At 41.8% G+C, this 17,636-nt stretch overlaps 1 protein-coding gene across 6 annotated transcripts in view; it reads right to left on the bottom strand.

Annotated features, from left to right (window-relative positions):
- Positions 1 to 17,636, bottom strand: part of RNF38 (ring finger protein 38) — a 79,863-nt gene that overhangs the window by 22,291 nt on the left and 39,936 nt on the right. The window contains exons 1-2 of one of the 6 annotated variants that reach the window (XM_083718969.1): positions 2,420 to 2,515; positions 789 to 854 (exon numbers count right to left, since the gene is read on the bottom strand). In XM_083718969.1, coding sequence (XP_083575095.1) covers positions 789 to 800 — 12 coding nt within the window. In that variant the 5' untranslated portion in view covers positions 801 to 854; positions 2,420 to 2,515. The other 5 variants (XM_083718970.1, XM_083718968.1, XM_083718971.1 and 2 more) reach the window with 5 other exon arrangements.

A 17,636-nucleotide genomic window follows, 5' to 3' on the forward strand; every position in this document is an offset into this window, starting at 1 on the left:
GCCCCACCCCACCCATCCAGTCTAGGGAACCACGCACTAACAGGGCCTCAGATGTGTCTGGGTTAAGCTTCAGATTATTGGCTCTCATCCTGCCCTTTACTGAGGCAAGGTATCAACCTAGCACATCCACTGCCACACCTGCACATGCAAAAGAAAAGGGAGAGTTGTGTGTCATCAGCACATTGCTGACAATGCACTCCCCAAAGTCCAGATGATCCTCGCTCAGCAGTTTCATGTAGATGTTGAACAGAATAGGAGTAAAATCAAACACTGCAGAACCCCACACTGAAGGCTCCATGGGGCCAAAAAATATTCCCCAAGCACCACTTTTGGAGAATGACCATCCAAGCAGAAATGGAACAACAAAGAGTGGTGCTGCCCACTCTTAATTTGGACAACCACTCCAAAAGAATGCCATGCTCAAAAGCAACTGAGATATCAAGGAGAATTAACAGGGCCATAGTCCTCCCACCTCTCTCCCAACAAAGGTAATTTTGAAATATCTTTTTAACCATACGATGTAAGAGAAACTGCAAAACTCACATTGACACCATTCTTGAAAGAATGGCAAACACTCCTGTTTACCAAAATGTAAACCCCCAGATCTGCCCTACAAGTACTATCTACACTAATCATGCGCAACTATGGAAACAAGTGGACTAGTTTTACACAAGTATGCAATGTGTCTTCAGGAAAACTGCTAAGTATGCAATTAAAGAAATTGTATAGCTTTTCAATAATCCATGTAGACACTGTCATACAATTCCTTACACTGCTGTCACACCAACCTTTCTTTTCATTCTTCACTGAACACTTTTTCCTCTCCCTTCCAATGTTTTCTCTGTCCACTCCACCTATTTCAGAAGAACAACATATAAATGCTTTTTGTACCTGGACTAAAACTGATACTAAAAAAGGTAGAACAAGTTAACAAATGTGAAGGGTGCATTAATCCCACGTTCTTCACAAAAAACATCTCACCACACTGAATTCTTTACATGTTTATTCTCAAAGCACTTGAAAATAGCAGCAACAACTTTGGGGAGGTGGAGTAAAGAATGGAGGATATAACAGTAACTAGAATAAACCCGTTTATATAAAAGGATATCCCTAAAGCACTAACAAAATCTCTTGTGACACAATACTAGGAAAAATGTTTTGCAGCTATATTATAAGCATCATTCAGCACTAGCAAATACTGATTCTAATGATTTACTACACTACCCCATATGTGGCCACTGTGGCTTAGTTTGTCATACTCCTTTGTACAAACTCTTTTAGTAACACGATTATCTATATTTGGTCAATTTATAGGAAATCTGTTCCAAAAAAAGAAAGAAAGATGACTGGGTTAACTTCTAAGCACTCAGAAGCCATTCACTTCTCCCTCAGAAGTCACCTACAACAGTGCAGTTTTCCTTGCCTAGTCCTCCCCTGCTTGAACAGATGACAAGTTCCATAGGGCAAGGAAGGGGGTGTGCTGATTAAATTGCCCTATAGAATACTCTGCTCATTTATATTTTAAATAATATATAAATTAAAACAAAGGCAAATGGATAGGGTGTTTCATTTAAAAATCAATATGCCCTCTGCAAACACTTAACAATGCACAATAGAGGGTTGTTGATAGTTGGGTAGGAAACACAAGGGGGCAAGACTCGTTTTCCACTCGGGAAAGTGGTGGTGGTGGGGAATCAAAGCAAGCACACACCGCTCCCCACAGCCATTTGGGGCCACTGCTTTCAGTGGGTCCTGCCGCCCTTTATTCATAGTGCGATTTTGGATCCAGCGCGTCCCATTTCTGCTGTTCCTTCCTTTTGCTGATTTACCTATCGGGACACCGCCCGTCCCCCCTCCCCGCCAAAACTGGAGACGTGTCAACCGCCCACCCGTCGGGAAAGGCCCCTCAGAGGTTAGCAGCGTCAGGCAGACAGCTCCCCCCGGCCGGGATCGTTTCGGAAAAGAGCGTATCATCCCCTCCCGGATCAGCCTTGAGAGAAAACCCGCTATCTGTAAGACGGGAAGGGCAGAGCCTGATGGAATGGAGGCGGAAGGGGGGGAGAGATAAACCAATCCCAGATTCCTCGCTCTCCCCACGCAGGCACAGGTACCTGAGTGGAGCCAGCAGGAAACTCCTCCGGGCTGGGGGCGGCGGCGGCGGCCACCGCTGGCAACAGCAGCAGCAGCAGACCCGGGCTCCCCTCCACACCAGCACCACCTCCTCCTCCTCCGCCCCCTGCAATGGCTTCCGGGATAATCAGCGGGACTCCATCCGCCCATCACAAGCAGGGAGGACCCGGCCGCCGCCGCCAGCATTCCCGGAGCCGTCCCCTCCTCCCGCCGCCACCGCCACCTCCGCCGCCGCCGCGCTCCATGATGCTCCAGCCCCGCCCCCTCCCTCTGGAACCCCTCCACCTACCATTCGGCCAGCAGGGATAGTGACGTCACCTGAATTGACTTCCCGGCTTACCAATCGCGGTTGCCAAGCTGCCCAGCCCGCCCGCGAGCCCTCGGGCTCCGCCTCCTTTTCCCCCCTCTCTCTGCCCCCCCCCCCGCCCGCCCGCGTCTTCCTTTGTTTTAGCTCAGTTACGCGGAGACCACCTTACAGGGTAGGTCTGCTTTACGTCAACGCGATGACGCAGGCAGCGACGACACGCACGCGCTGTATGTAAATAAAAAAAACAAGTTGGGTTTTTTGCGGCGCCTGCGCACGTGGTTACAGAACAGCCCTTCCTGTATCGGAGCTTTCCTTTAAGGGAGGCGGAGCCGAGGCCGCTTTTTAGTTTCAATTTGTAGCTGCCGCTTCCTCGCACCAGTTACCTGCTAGGCTCACTTTCTGCTTGGGCTGCGAGTACAGCAGTTCCCCTTCTTCCAGATGGAGCCTCCAACGTCGACTCTTCGTGACCCCATGGACCAGAGCATGCCAGACACTTCTGTCCTCCACTGCCTCCCGCAGTTTGGTCAGACTCATGTTTGTAGCTTCGAGAACACTGTCCCATCATCTTGTCCTCTGTCGTCCCCTTCTCCTTGTGCCCTGCATCTTTCCCAACATCAGGGTCTTTTCCAGGGAGTCTTCTCTTCTCATGAGGTGGCCAAAGTATTGGAGCCTCAGCTTCAGGATCTGTCCTTCCAGTGAGCACTCAGGGCTAATTTCCTTCAGAATGGATAGGTTTGATCTTCTTGCAGCCCATGGGACTCTCAAGAGTCTCCTCCAGCACCATAATTCAAAAGCATCAATTCTTCGGTGATCAGCCTTCTTTATGGTCCAGCTCTCACTTCCATACATCACTACTGGGAAAACCTTAGCTTTTACTATACGGACCTTTGTTGGCAAGGTGATGTCTCTGCTTTTTAAGATGCTGTCTAGGTTTGTCATTGCTTTTCTCCCAAGAAGCAGGTGTCTTTTAATTTCGTGGCTGCTGTCACCATCTGCAGTGATCATGGAGCCCAAGAAAGTAAAATATCTCACTGCCTCCATTTCTTCCCCTTCTATTTGCCAGCAATGTAGCTTTGAGTTAACAGCTGCTGGAAGACGAACAGCGAGGGCTGCTCTGCTTCCTTCGTGGGCTGTTTTCTGAGCAGGCAGAAGGCGGCTGACTGGAAACATGAACCTTTTACCTTAAGAGGCGAGGGTTGAAATCTAAGCGGAGGGAGCACTAAACTCTGCCTTAAGTCTCAAAAACCGAATTTTAAAAAGGCTATAGTGCAGTACACAGTAATTCTCAGTCTTTACAGTAAACATGAAAGGAGGGGGGAAGAGAAAGAGAGACATTGACAGTGCCACAATAAGAGCTGCTTAAAGTGATAAATTCAGAATTCAAGAGAGCAAACTCCCAGCTCTGTTTAGCCCCCCAAAACCTGCCTCACGCTTCAAAACATCAGAACATCCTACCAATCTGATTAGGCAACCGATTAAATAAACATAGGGCAAACTGTCTTAATGGGAAGGCAAAAAAACCCCATCTGCTTTTATAGTACAGTAATTACTATCAAGATGTGGCAGGCCAATTTCAGAATTTATTTCCTCATTGAGTGGACCTAGATTAGCAACTGTTGCTAAGCCTAGCACCATATTTTGAGAGGCAAAGATTCTCAAAGCGATTTTTTTTTTTCCTTTCAAAAAGTTATTTTGAAAGAGACACTTTCCCTTGTTGGGTAAGTGCATGAGAAAGACACTAGGGTAATACTGTACGGCCAATAGCTATTCCACCAAGTTTTAAGGTTCACTCTACAAAACAATAACCACTCTAAGAACCATAGATTGGGGGGGGGGGGACAGTCACATTTAAAAGTATTTTACTCTTTAAAATTAGATCCTATTGTTGATTCTTTTATGAGTTCTAACCTATTATAAATAGGGTATGGGGGGAAGGGGGTGGTGTTACATGATCATAGACTGGCTTTCTTCTGTGAACCCAAGAACCAACAGAGCCATGATAGGTAAATGGGAGTATCTGGTCTTATAGGGCAACATTAATATAATGGGCATAACAGAAATCTGGTAGAATGGAGAGAACTCTGCAGAAAGGACTCACTGGAGGTGCTGTTGCTCTGTATGTCAGAAAGGACACTAAGGCTAGTAAGCCAGAAATTCTAAAAGGGGAAGATTCCTCCATAAAATTGTTGTGGGTAGTGATAAAAGCTAAAGGTACCCCTGACTGTTAGGTCCAGTTGCAGACGACTCTGGGCTTGCGGCCCTCATCTTGCTCTATAGGCCGAGGGAGCCGGCGTTGTGGGTAGTGATACCAGGTCCCAAAAAATTATTAATGTGAACATGCTATCATCCTCCTGATCAAAATGCTCAGAGATTTTGAGATGAAAGCTGAAATCAATGAAGCATCCAAAAGAGGAAATGTTGTAGTAATGGGAGCCTTTAACTAGCTTCACAAGGACTGGCAACATATGTGTTCCAACACTAAGAGATAAAAATTTCTAGATATCTTAAGTGACTATGCCCTAGAACAGCAGTCCTGGTACCAACCTGAGGGGCGACAACTTGAATTTCAGCTTGAGTGGTGCCCAAGACCTGGTGTAAGATATAAGTGCTGTCAAACCAACTGGGAGCCATTACCATTGTGGTATTAAATTAAATATACATATAAATGGCCAATTGAAAAAATAATAATTCAACACAGCCACATTTGACTCAAAAATGAGGGTACTAGTAAAATCACAGGAGAATAATTTTTTAAAAATTTATTTATACCCCGCCTTCCCCGGCTAAGACGGCTAAAATCAAAATATACAATACACCAGGCCCAACTATCTGCGCTGGTCCCATGTGAGCCGGGGGCGGGGGGCGGGGAAGAGTTAGGGAGGCCACTTTCTTGCAGGGTCTTATAAAAAGAAGGGAGTCAGACTGAAGAGAAGAGAAATATACTTTTCCATTTCCCTTCCTGCAATACTTTCTTCCACTGAGCTAGGATCAACCAATCACTTTGGCTGACAATAGTATGCCTGTCTATTTTTCGAAGTACTTTGGCTGCTGTATTTGCTTCCCAGCTGCATTTTTAAAGCTCAACCTCAAGGCTAATTAATCAGCAATTTTTAATCAGCAATTTTCACAGTGACATTATTTTATGCAAATAAGTAGTGGTGGCTGTGGCTGCCCCCTCCAAGAGAGGCACCAATACAAAACTCATGAGGATACAAGGCTGATGACAGATTGAAAGCAGTGAAGTGCAAACACCACCACCACCACACAATGGGGGACTTGAAAGGGGATAGATTTTTTTAAAGCAAGTTGTCCAATTTGACTTGGATGTTTCACTTGATTTTAATAGAATGAAAATGTATATAGATATAGCATAGGTCAAACGACTGAACACTCAAACATTACAAAATAACAGATTTGTTCAACATTGCTCCAAAAAACAAACCAAGAATCATATATATTGTATCTTTAACTAAGACCACAGAGTTTTGAAATTATATGTTTTGATAACAACCGTAATTGGGACTGGGGAGAGGCAGAGTAGCAGATCCACCACAACATCCCAAGCCCTTCTGGCTCACAACAGTGAGGGCAAAAAATGGGTGGTGGTTGCTCTGATCTTTCTTTCTTTCTTTCTCTTTCTTTCTTTCTTTCTTTCTTTCTTTCTTTCTTTCTTTCTTTCTTTCTTTCTTTCTTTCTTTCTTTCTTTCTTTTCCAGCTTCATGGATCCATGGGGCTTTGGCAGGAGCATACGTAGTGTTTGGTTAGGTTGGCCCCCACTATGGGCCCAGGCAGGCACATAAATTGTGCCTTTCTACTCTGGCTCGGAGTGGCTAGGACTCCACCCATCTATGTGTTCTGGGGCCACTCTTCTGCTTCTCTGAGTGGCCAAGCAAGGAACACAGGCTCCTCCAGGCACCTCAGCATAGGAATCTGGCTGCTGGCATGGGCCGCCAAAGGAAGGCAGACAGACCAATGGAGGAGGAGAGGGAGGCGGAGCAGAGTGGAGCCAACCCCAGTGCCCACAGAGGAAGTCACTGGTGGAGTGCAATAGACAAAAAACAACCTTTTTTTTTAGTTTCTTGTCCATGGTCTCTCCTGGCTTCAGAGGTGCCAATACAGCTCCGTGCCAAGGATGCAAAGGAGTCTAGGTACGCTTTTGGTTGCCTGCCCACACTTCCTATTGCCATCAGTAGGCTTCCACCTGCCTGGGCAAAGCCGAAGCCTCCATGGCAGTGGAGCCCTTGCAGCTGTCAGAAACACCTCCCTGCCAAAAGAGAGGCCACCTCTTCTACCAGCCATGAACTACAGAAGATTGTGCATTGAAAATGTACAAACACACAAATACTTCTTTGCCCCACCAACTCACTCAAGTCAAAGGGACATCAAAATTGTTGCCGTAATTCCACAAGAGAAAACCTGGTACACAAGTAGTCAAAAATTACAGTAGCAATTTTAATACGCCTAAAAAAATTGGGACGTTTTATTTAACTGCTGAAACATGTGTAACAAAGCATACCTCATAATAGCAGCCAGCACTAGAGCAGAGAGCAAGCCAAAAATACCAGGATAGGAGCCTGGCTTTTGTTGGCAGCTGCAACAGAACATGGCATTATCTAATGCTACTGCCAGTCACCATGGGAACCACAAGCAGCTATATTAGTTCAGGTGGAAATAAGTTGTAGTGGATAGCATAGACTGGGAAAGACCAGACGTCAAGAAGATCAGACATTACTGCACTGTAGCAGTAGTGTGAAAAAGCCAGGGAAGTTCTCCCTTTGATTAAACACCAACCTAGTGCATGTGGGTGGGTGTGTTCCACTGGTAGTTTTTCATAATTTATTCAGAAAGATTTAGGATTATTCCAGATGTGGATGATTACCAGATAGGCAGGCACATATGTGCATGCACACATTACGCCATCTCAGAAAGCAGTTTCATTGGTAAATTTGTACTTGCCCTATCAAGTACAAATCTGTGACAAAGGTATTTTACTACTATTGCACTAGTATTACAGGCACCTATTGATCAGTGCCTATGACATTCACATGAGGAGCATCAAACACTCACATTTGCCCTGTTTCTGATGCTACACCATTATAAAGAAATAAAAAACCTTATCACTCTTCCACACATATACACCTCAAGGTTATTTCTTGCTGGGGTGTTGCTGAATTTGGCTAACTTCAGTAATGAAAATGCAGCAGACAGAAAAAAGACTTAATTAGGAAATGCTCTATATAATCATAAACAATTTGAAAACATTATTTTTCTCCTGAACTTAAAAAAAAATCTCTCTCATATTTCATAGACAGCAAGCAAATAAGAGATGCCAATAATAAATATTGTCGTCATTTCCTCTTCTCTGCATCTGCTGAGTACATATCCTGAGGTAAAGCGAAGCAATACCTTCTTCCAAGAGAACAGCCCCAAACAAGTTATGTAGCCAGTCACAAAGCACTGCCTAAAGAAAGGGCGGCCTTTCTTTTTTTAAAGCACGCTTTCTGCTTCAGTCTAACAGGACCAAAATAATAACTTGCTCTAAAAGGAATGTAGCAAGAAGCAGTTTGAGAGAAAAGGAAAAACATAAAAAGATGATAATATACATTGGGGCCGGGGAACACTGAAGAATGTCGAGGAGGAGTTTTTTGTATAATTTTTCAGCTGTAAAGTTGTGCCTGTGGTTTTTCAATGCTTTACTTTCGAATGCTTTACTTTCAGAGTCCACTCTACACAATGAGTTTCCTGCTAAGGCATGTTCTAGGTTGCATGCTCAGCGGACATATCTTTCAGGCCTCAGCATCACCAAAGATCAACTGAGTGCATGGCATAAAACACACACACACACACACACACACACACACACACACACACACACACACGACTGATGGTGGGCAGGCAAATGATCTCCTAAGTCACCTCATCATTTCTGATCTCATTTAGGAGCTTCTAAAGAATCACAGGGTTTCCTGGAAAACATTTTGTGAACTAAATGATTTAAAGACACACTGATTTTGTCTGATCTGGATTCTGTGTTTAGACAGCTCTCCATGCCATCTTCAGTCATTTAATCAGTCCCTGCTTTGTCTTCCTTCTGCACATGAAGTGCAAACTGTTGCAGCTAGAAGCAATCAATATACATTTTCCCCAATGCTATGGGCATGATCTCTCCCAAAGAGGTGTAGCTCCCACTCCATATTAGCCTTTAGGAAGGGTTGTAAAGCACATCTATTCTGTTTGGCTTTTGGCTTACTCTCCCCCCTGCCCACCTCAGTTGCTGTCTATTCTGTATTTTCATTTTTGTTTTAATTGTGTAAACCACCTTAAGCTTCAAAACAGCAGCTGAGAAATGTTTTAAAATAAAATATAGTGTATGTGTGTTACAGCAGAATAATGCAACCACTGACAACATTTCTTTTTTATATGCAATATACACTTACTGCCTGATGTAAAAAAATACACAAAATGCAGTTTCACTAGCCCTATAAAATTATTTCCTATCTGGTCTTACCTCCGGGGAATATTACTAAACAGCATTTTTGCAACTTCCTTGCCTTTTAGAAAGCAATGAAACCTGCCTCTCTGGCACAGAAATGTCATTTAATTTTAAAAAGATACGCACACCAGTATTTTCATTTACAGGTTCCAAGTTATTTTATGGAGCAATAATAGTTCAGTTCTGTACTGTGCTGAAATGTCAGAACTCTTAAGTCAAGTGAATATACACAGTGCTGGAAGCTACAGTTGTTAGGAGAGATGCTCATTTCCCAAGCCTTTTGTCATAGACCCCCAAGCAGTCTGCCCTCCCTTTGCAAGCTTTGAAGGGGTACATTAACAAAAACACAAAATCCGTTTTAGAAAAGTTCTTCTTCAACCTATCCTGTAGTTTTAGGAATCATACATCAGAAGAATGCAAGAAAAGAAAAAAACTATCACTACTGGAAGCTAGATTATAGGATTTCTTAAATCATACTGACTGTGCTCCTTCCTGAATCAAAGTAAAGTATTTTAAGTGTGGAAAATATTTAGGCAGTGACACATTTCAATTTCCAGATAGTGCTGTTTTCCTCCTAAATATCAGGGGAAAGTTCCAAACAATACTTATATTAACTTATAGTTCAATAAATCTTCCAAGAGCTTGCTTGAAGCACTGGGCCTCACTAATCCAAATTAAAATGGGCAGTTTGGTTGACTTTGATAAAGTAACAACAGAGCCACAAAACTATCCTTGAGAGAAATAGGTCCCAAGTAATATCATAATTAAAACTAGGCACCTTTTACCAAGAAATCAATATTAATAATCCTTCAATCAGTTCCATGCTAATAAGAGGCTCTAAAATATCAACTAAAAAGTAAAAACATTTTGGGGAAAGCACAGAAGTAGAGTAAGGTACAACAATGAAACTCACTGGAGCACGCTCAAATCAAGGTGCCACAATAGAAGGTCTTCAGAGTTGTCATGGAAATAGAAAGGATAGGGATGAAGAGGTGGCTATAAAAACCAGAACTTAAAATATTAAAGGGCAAAGTTGGTAAACACCACAAAATAAGGAAAAAATGAAGAAAACTAAAAAGAAAGAATATTTGTATGTTGTTGTTGTTTTACTTCACAGGAATAAGAACATTCTGCAGAGCAGTTATCTAGCACAGTAATGGGAGGAAGAAAGCAGCATAAATCAGATTCTAATGTTATTGAATTGCCTTTAAAATGCAGTTATATTTGTGCCTTTCTAGGCTCTGCCTCTGTATGATCTGTAGAATATGTTGCAGAGCTTTCCAAATCTAGAAATATATTCAAATAAATTCACCTAACTTTATAAATCCACTAGTCTAAAATCATCATCACCATCTTTCTCCCTGTGTTCCAGAGCAGCCCTAAACCCATTGCCTTTAATCAACTCTAGTTTATCTAGCATAATACCTGTCAGTACATAACAATTCGCATGGGTAAGGCGACTGAAGGGATGTTGCTAGTGAGCTGCAAGATGTTGAAATATGGTAAATTCTAATTAAATAAACTGATAGGTAAGCGGCTCTTTAACAGGAAACACACTTTCCTGTGGAGAATCCAGGAAGTGAAGCACAAATCAAAGAGAATGAGTGATAAGATGCGGGGTGGGGGTGGGCACACTTCAGCTTTAGACACTATTTTCAGTGAAAACACTCTGCAGGAAAGTTTGTGTTGTTGATGCCACAAATAGAAAATAACTAATGACTGGATTTAAAACAAAGGTTAGTCAAAATAAGTGAGAAGGGAGCTGCAAACTGGAAAACGCTTAAAATAGCACATTAAAAATGTTACATGTGAAGTCACGATCACACTAAGAAACTGAAGGCAATACTCAGAAGTGAAGTTTTTCTGTCACCTGTTTTGCTTGATGCACTTAAAGCAGCAGTTTTTCAAACCTCTTTTTTTATTACAGCAGATAAGTTCAGATATACTGGCTCCTAAAGCCCAAGCAGATTTCAGCTAGAAAACATGCACAAAGTCTTGAAGAATCAGTGGTACTCTTAAAAGATTCTGATGAGTATCAGTGATGCTTCAGACATATATTCTCCTAAGGCCACACATTAAAAGCCTAACTCTCGCTTTTTGCTGATCTCAGATCATATCTTTATGTCTTCCTAACAATAAGAGATCTATTTATCCATTAGCAGCTGGGTGACTATCTCATGACCAAACCACATGGGTGGGTGCAACCACATATCTTTCCTATGGAATCAGCAGTGAATGTCTATGCACACACACACCACCACCACCAGTGTACAAGTGAAAGAAAAATCAATAAATTTAAGTGGAAATATGAGGGCTGATGTTATTCAAAACTCTTTTGCCATGCGTTTTACATTCTAGACCCTGGTTTACAACAAATGAATTCCATACCGATATGAAAAAGCATTTATAAATAGATGACCAGGACTTGTACCTCCTATTCATTCTTCTTTCTAAAACCTAGTCTAACTGTGGCCAGTTTCCACACAAAATGTGATATGAGAACACCCTCCCTAAAGAAAACAAAATGCCACCATCGCTAATGGAGGACAAATACTACTTCAACTGCTCTTAAAACCAAACATGAAATTTAAAAAAGGAAAAGGTGAAATAATGCATATTAGCATATTTAAAAACAAGGCACAAAAAGTGCAAACTCAAAAGCATCACTTCTCAAATAGTAATTTCTTTTAAGTACTTATATTGCATGTGATTATTCAGGTGGGCTTTCCATGCATCTCTCTCTCCCCACAGCCAGCTTTATGCACTATTTCCCTCATTTTACAACTGGGCAACTAAAGCAGAGAAAGCAATCCCTCCCTAAAAAGTCACCCTATTCACCACTAAGCTAGGATCTGAACCCTCTTTCGGTTCTGTCATGAGATTCCTTGAACCCACAGTACTCAATTTCCCCCCGAAGTGATTTCATAGCTTCTGGAACCTCTACCCCTGCTCCAACCTGAGAGAACTGTCACCTTCCCTATCCATCAGAAGAACTTGAATGACAAGCAATGGGGGAAGGTAACTACCACATCCTCTTAAAGTCCTTAGCTCAGAAGCAAGTACATTTCCCCTCTCCCTTGAAAGGTTGAGTGGAAGAGACGCACAGAATAATATTTACAGCTCTAAGTGAGAAGCTTCTCAACTTCAGAATTTGCTGTACATATAATCCAAGGTGACTAAAAACAAGACCATTTCATCTGTCATAGCCTGAAGTAGCCAGAAGACCTGGTGAGAGAACCTTCTCATTCTAGGTCCAGGGCATGGGGTGTGGAAAGGGAGACACCCATGCAGTTTATCCTCTCTACTGCTTCCAAGTTGCAATGAGCTTATAGAGGCAAACAATTTTGTCCTATAATCTGAGAAGTGTGCATTAATTTATAATCTGAAAAGAGCTCTGCACCAACAGTTTATGCTAACCACACATTTGCTATATTTGAAGAGTAGCATCAGTATAGTTAAAATCTACATAATAGGAAGCAGCTTACACAAACAACTTATCACATTTTACCCACGACGCTGCATTGCAACCACATAAACATGTGATCTCAGTGTTTGAGGTGGGCCCAAAGTGAGTTTTGGGAGTGAAGGAAAGGAGACCCAAACCTTTTCTGAATCAAAGGGATATTTATAACAGAAACCAAAAATTCCCACACACAACACTCCTTCATACTTTGCAAGGCAAAAGTAACCAAATGAGAGAAGCTGTACTTTGCGAGAGGAAGAAAAGAAACTCTCTGTGTACAAGTTATCACCCATCGTCGCATGGGGGTGGTGTCAATAGAAAAATCAAAACAACTGACATAAAAGTACACTTTTTTTAATAAAGAGCAACATCCTCTGGAGACAAATAAGCAGTTTTGCTATAAAACTTCAGCTAAACAAGACTTTCAATTGCATAAAATTGACACTTTTAATACCTGAAGGAAACTCATTTAATTCAGTTACCTTGTCACTGTCATCAGTACAGATGTGGTCTTGATGGATTAACTGGCACTGGAAGGAAGCACCAACACCACCTGCAAGTAAAGAAAGGGGAAAAAATGCATTTGAAAACACAGACCGTATACTCAAATCTAGCTATCATGGCTTCTGTCTTTGTGATTCTAGGACAGGAGGAAGACATTTCTTCACGAACTGCCAAAACATTTTCTCCAGATTAACAATGTGCACTTGTTCATTGACTTAATATTTGTATTCCAAGAATACACAAGCACAAGTTAAGGGAGACATTTGTGCAATGATTACAGAACTAAGTTCTGAGATGCGGGGTAACCTAGTTCAGAGAATCTGCTCAGCTTTTAAGGCTCAATGGAGAGGACTTAAGGGAAAGTTACCATTGCCTCCTTGCATCAGTCTACCTTCACAGAGTTGTTGCCAGACTAAAGCATCAAATATGGGCTTCTTAGAAGATATAGTACAAATGTTAGAAGATAAATAACCAAGTGTCATGCCTCTCGTGAGTTTCTCAAACTGCTATAAATTAACAGTGGCCAATTTCATTTCCAATTGACAATTTCAATGTAACTACTTAAGCCAGAGTGAGCCAAAGAGCACAGAACCTCTGCCATTTATTCTCCCTCAGCTTTTTGATAAAAGTCTATTCTCCTGTTTCCTTTGTCACTTTCTAAGGTGTTTGTGTAATAAAACAGGGAGGGGGGTGTGCCAATACATTAAGATACATGTAAATATGCAGTGGTGGGAAAAGGCTCATTTACTTTTTAAACAGACACTAAAGCAGCTTGGATGGCAAGGCAAAACAAAATACCTTCATTGATTTTAATGTATGCTTTTATTCTATGTGTAAGGTAAAGGTAAAGGGACCCCTGACCATTAGGTCCAGTCGTGACCGACTCTGGGGTTGCGGCACTCATCTCGCTTTATTGGCCGAGGGAGCCAGCGTACAGCTTCCAGGTCATGTGGCCAGGATGACTAAGCCACTTCTGGCGAACCAGAGCAGCGCACGGAAATGCCGTTTACCTTCCCGCTGGAGCGGTACCTATTTATCTATTTGCACCTTGATGTCCTTTCGAACTGCTAGGTTGGCAGAAGCAGGGACCGAGCAACGGGAGCTCACCCCATCGGAGGGATTCGAACCGCTGACCTGATCGGCAAGCCCTAGGCTCTGTGGTTTAACCCACAGTGCCACCCACGTCCCTATTCTATGTGTATATATGCACTTAACAGTATTGGTAAACTTGTGCTGCTTAAAAATACAATGTATACTTTCTGAAATGACTAAATATAAAATCCTACAGGATACTGTCTCCACTTTCCTCTCCCCTTATAGCAAGCAATACATAAAGGTAATGTAGAATGCTTTACTCTTCAAGAATTGCATAATATGCCTTTTATCAGTACCCTTTGGTTTTTCTGTTTTAACAATTCTTTCTTTTATTTTCTTTCTTATTCTGTACTCTTTTCAAAACAATATTTTGTGCATGTAAAAAGCATGGTGTTTTGATACTGTATTTTCTCTTTAAAATTAAAGTTATTTACACACAAAAAACCTACTACAGGATAAAATCACCACCCCCACCCCCGATAGTAAGTACTATAGATCTCAGTGGGGCTTACATCTGAGTAGACATCAACAGCAAAGGTGAGCAACCTTTTTTCAGTTAAATATCTAACCTGACCTGTGTAACACACAAGATGTACATAACTGTCTATTATAGCCTTCCAGCATACGATGTGTTTTCATTAGATCTTATTGCCACTTGCCTTGGGCTGATCTTATGCAAAAAGGAAGAAGCATATTGCCAACTTTTAGAGCAGTCCTATTGATGGGGGTGGGCATGTGACCCTAAATATGATTTCGTGCAGTCCTTGGCCTAATTTCAGAGGCCCTATGCTAGCTTATAAATTCAGATCTCTGTTCCTCCTCTAAGGAAGATAGAAGGGGTGGTGCAGAAAGAAGAAGAGGGCAAGGGGCCTTTCACAGATTATCCCTTCCAGCTCTTAACAGAGATTACAAATGTGTGGGAGAATAGTAACTAGAAGGATAGGCAATTTTATTATAATACTAAACATAGAACTTTAATACTGAAGCACACTTTCTTCTCTGTGGCAATCTGTACATATAAAAACCTATTGGAGAAGTTAGACCAGTTCTGAACTGCATGTGTATGTTCATCCCTTGAACACACACACACACACACACACACACACACACACTCAACTACAGAACAGCAAACCCCAAAGCCATCAACATGAGGACAACTGCATAAATATTAAGAGGTGTGGGCATAACATAGCCAGTCAGTCATTGATATGGCTTCTTTGAACTGAATCTGTTGCCAAGGTATTATTTAAAACAAAGTATTTAGATTGTCATATCCTTAACACTAGATTTGTAACAATCTACTTCTTAGAGACCAAAGTTTTGTGTCCATGCTGGTTTCCCCAAAACCATAGTGTAAATGACGTGGTCCTTTCCTGGACCACCTAAGCTTTCAAATTGTATCAAAATGTTTAAATCTAGATGCTATAAGCCACTCTTCTTGCTTTGAATACTTATGCCTGACAAGAATTTCCCTGTAACATGAAAGCTTACACTCCCAGCACACTGAAAATTATACAGACTGCTAAACAGATTTTACCAGAACATTCTTCCAAGTAAGTACAGTATCCTTCCTCCTAAAACCTAAAATAATGTCTGTTTTACAGACACTTCCTATATAAGCACCTTCACTATATTGTTTTAGATCCCTGCTGAAAACCTCCTTATGTATTTCAGAAACCTCCCCACACATATAATTAGTTATCCATATTTGTTTTTAAAAGATTTTCTGATTTTATCCATATTTTGTTGATAATTAATTTATGTATACTTGTGAACAGCTTTGATGATTTTATGTACAGTGGTATCTCGGGTTAAGTACTTAATTTGTTCCGGAGGTCTGTTCTTAACCTGAAACTGTTCTTAACCTGAAGCACCACTTTAGCTAATGGGGCCTCCTGCTGCCACCGCACCACCAGAGCCTGATTTCTGTTCTTATCCTGAAGCAAAGTTCTTAACCTGAAGCACTATTTCTGGGTTAGTGGAGTGTGTAACCTGAAGCGTATGTAACCTGAAGCGTATGTAACCTGAGGTACCACTGTATTAATCATTTTATTATGTACACTGCCATGAGTTTTCCAGTTGAGCAGTCTCTCTCTCAAAGCATGGCTTTCACTTGGTGTGCATTTTTGTTTTCTTCAACTTCATTTAATTTCAAGTATTTAAAAAAACTATTTCAACCTAACTGTTGAAGAGGAAAAGAAACGTGATGCTTTAAAAGAGCCCTTCATGCTTTCCTCCACCCATACACTTGAAATGCCACTGCTAGCGCATGAAGCTGAAAAAATAGCTTGCAGAACGTCCAGCAGCAATTGCTACTAGTCGCATTATGCCACAGAAATTCTTTTGGTTTGGAGTTCCCTTCCTTTCCCTTCCCCACATCACTGCTCCCCCCCCCTTCCTCCCTGATCAGCACGAAGTATGGAAAAACAGTGTTCTGTTATGAAGCCACTATTCTGCATTCAGTAAAAACATGTCCAGCCCTACCCAGTATTTGGCCTCTGGATGTTGTTTGTTCATGGACTACAGCCAGTTCACATCATTTGAAGCCTGAGCCACCTCGCTAGCAAACTGGCTGGCTTTACCACAGCTACTGGAGCACAGTTCTTGTCATGGCTGCACAAAATATACGGGGACACAACAAGCTGCTTCTGGCAAGCCCAAGAGCTTGCACATGCCCAGTGGGATTTTGGCCTTGTTTTTCTTCAAACAGCTTATTCCCATCATGCCGTATCACAAGCTGCTTTTGCAAGTCCCCTCGATATTAGGAACAAAACCTGATGTCCAACAAGGAGGGCTGCAGTTTGAGAAACAAATGTCTAAAGCCCCCTTGAATGCAGAAAGCCACTTTCAATGTTCTCTAGATCCTGACTGCTGTCTTTCAAGGAGTGTGGTTCCACCTTATTTATAAGTTAATGTTACAGCTTTCCATTCAGAATACTTAACATTTTTCACATTCAGGCTACAGGAAACTAGTTCCCCAGTGGTTCCTGGAGGGCATTCCACAGTTTGGAGTGGTGCCTTCCACTTTCCCCTTATGATTAAGCAAGTTCCTTGTCACATTTGATACTTATTTTGTAGGCAGATTCTCTTTGTTAGCTCTGCTCTGAAGACTTACATAGAAAGCTGTTTTATGGTGAGTCTGACCAATGGACCATCTAGGTCAGTACATGCAGGTCTGGCTTACCAAAAGAATGCTTTCCCTGGAAATAATCTGTTAGGCAAGCGTTCACATAAGAAGTTGACAATTTCCTATTTCTAACTGATTCCCAACCATGGAATTTTTACCCCCCCCCCCCAAAAGCAAAAAACACAAATGGGAAAACTCAAAAAAATGCTCTGATTTGTCCGATCGCTCCTTCTCCTTTGAATTTGGTTCATGAAACAAAGCCAGACAGGACAAATATTTATGAACAAGTCAGGTGAAAAGAGGAAGAGAGTTGTCTCGTGTTGACAAATTACATCAGAAGTTTTACCAATTTAGGTCTGCGATGAAATGGACTCTGGGTATACAAAAGCTTATGACACATAAACCTGCGAGGTGCTACAAAACAGTTGCTTTTATTTCAATGCACTCCAAAAGTCTTATTTATTTTATTGTCTGTTCACATATATTCATATTAGTGATATATTCACATTAGTGGCTT

This window comes from Podarcis gaigeae (genome assembly GCF_964106915.1).
Source record: "Podarcis gaigeae genome assembly, chromosome: 17".
NCBI classification, from domain to species: domain Eukaryota; kingdom Metazoa; phylum Chordata; class Lepidosauria; order Squamata; family Lacertidae; genus Podarcis; species Podarcis gaigeae.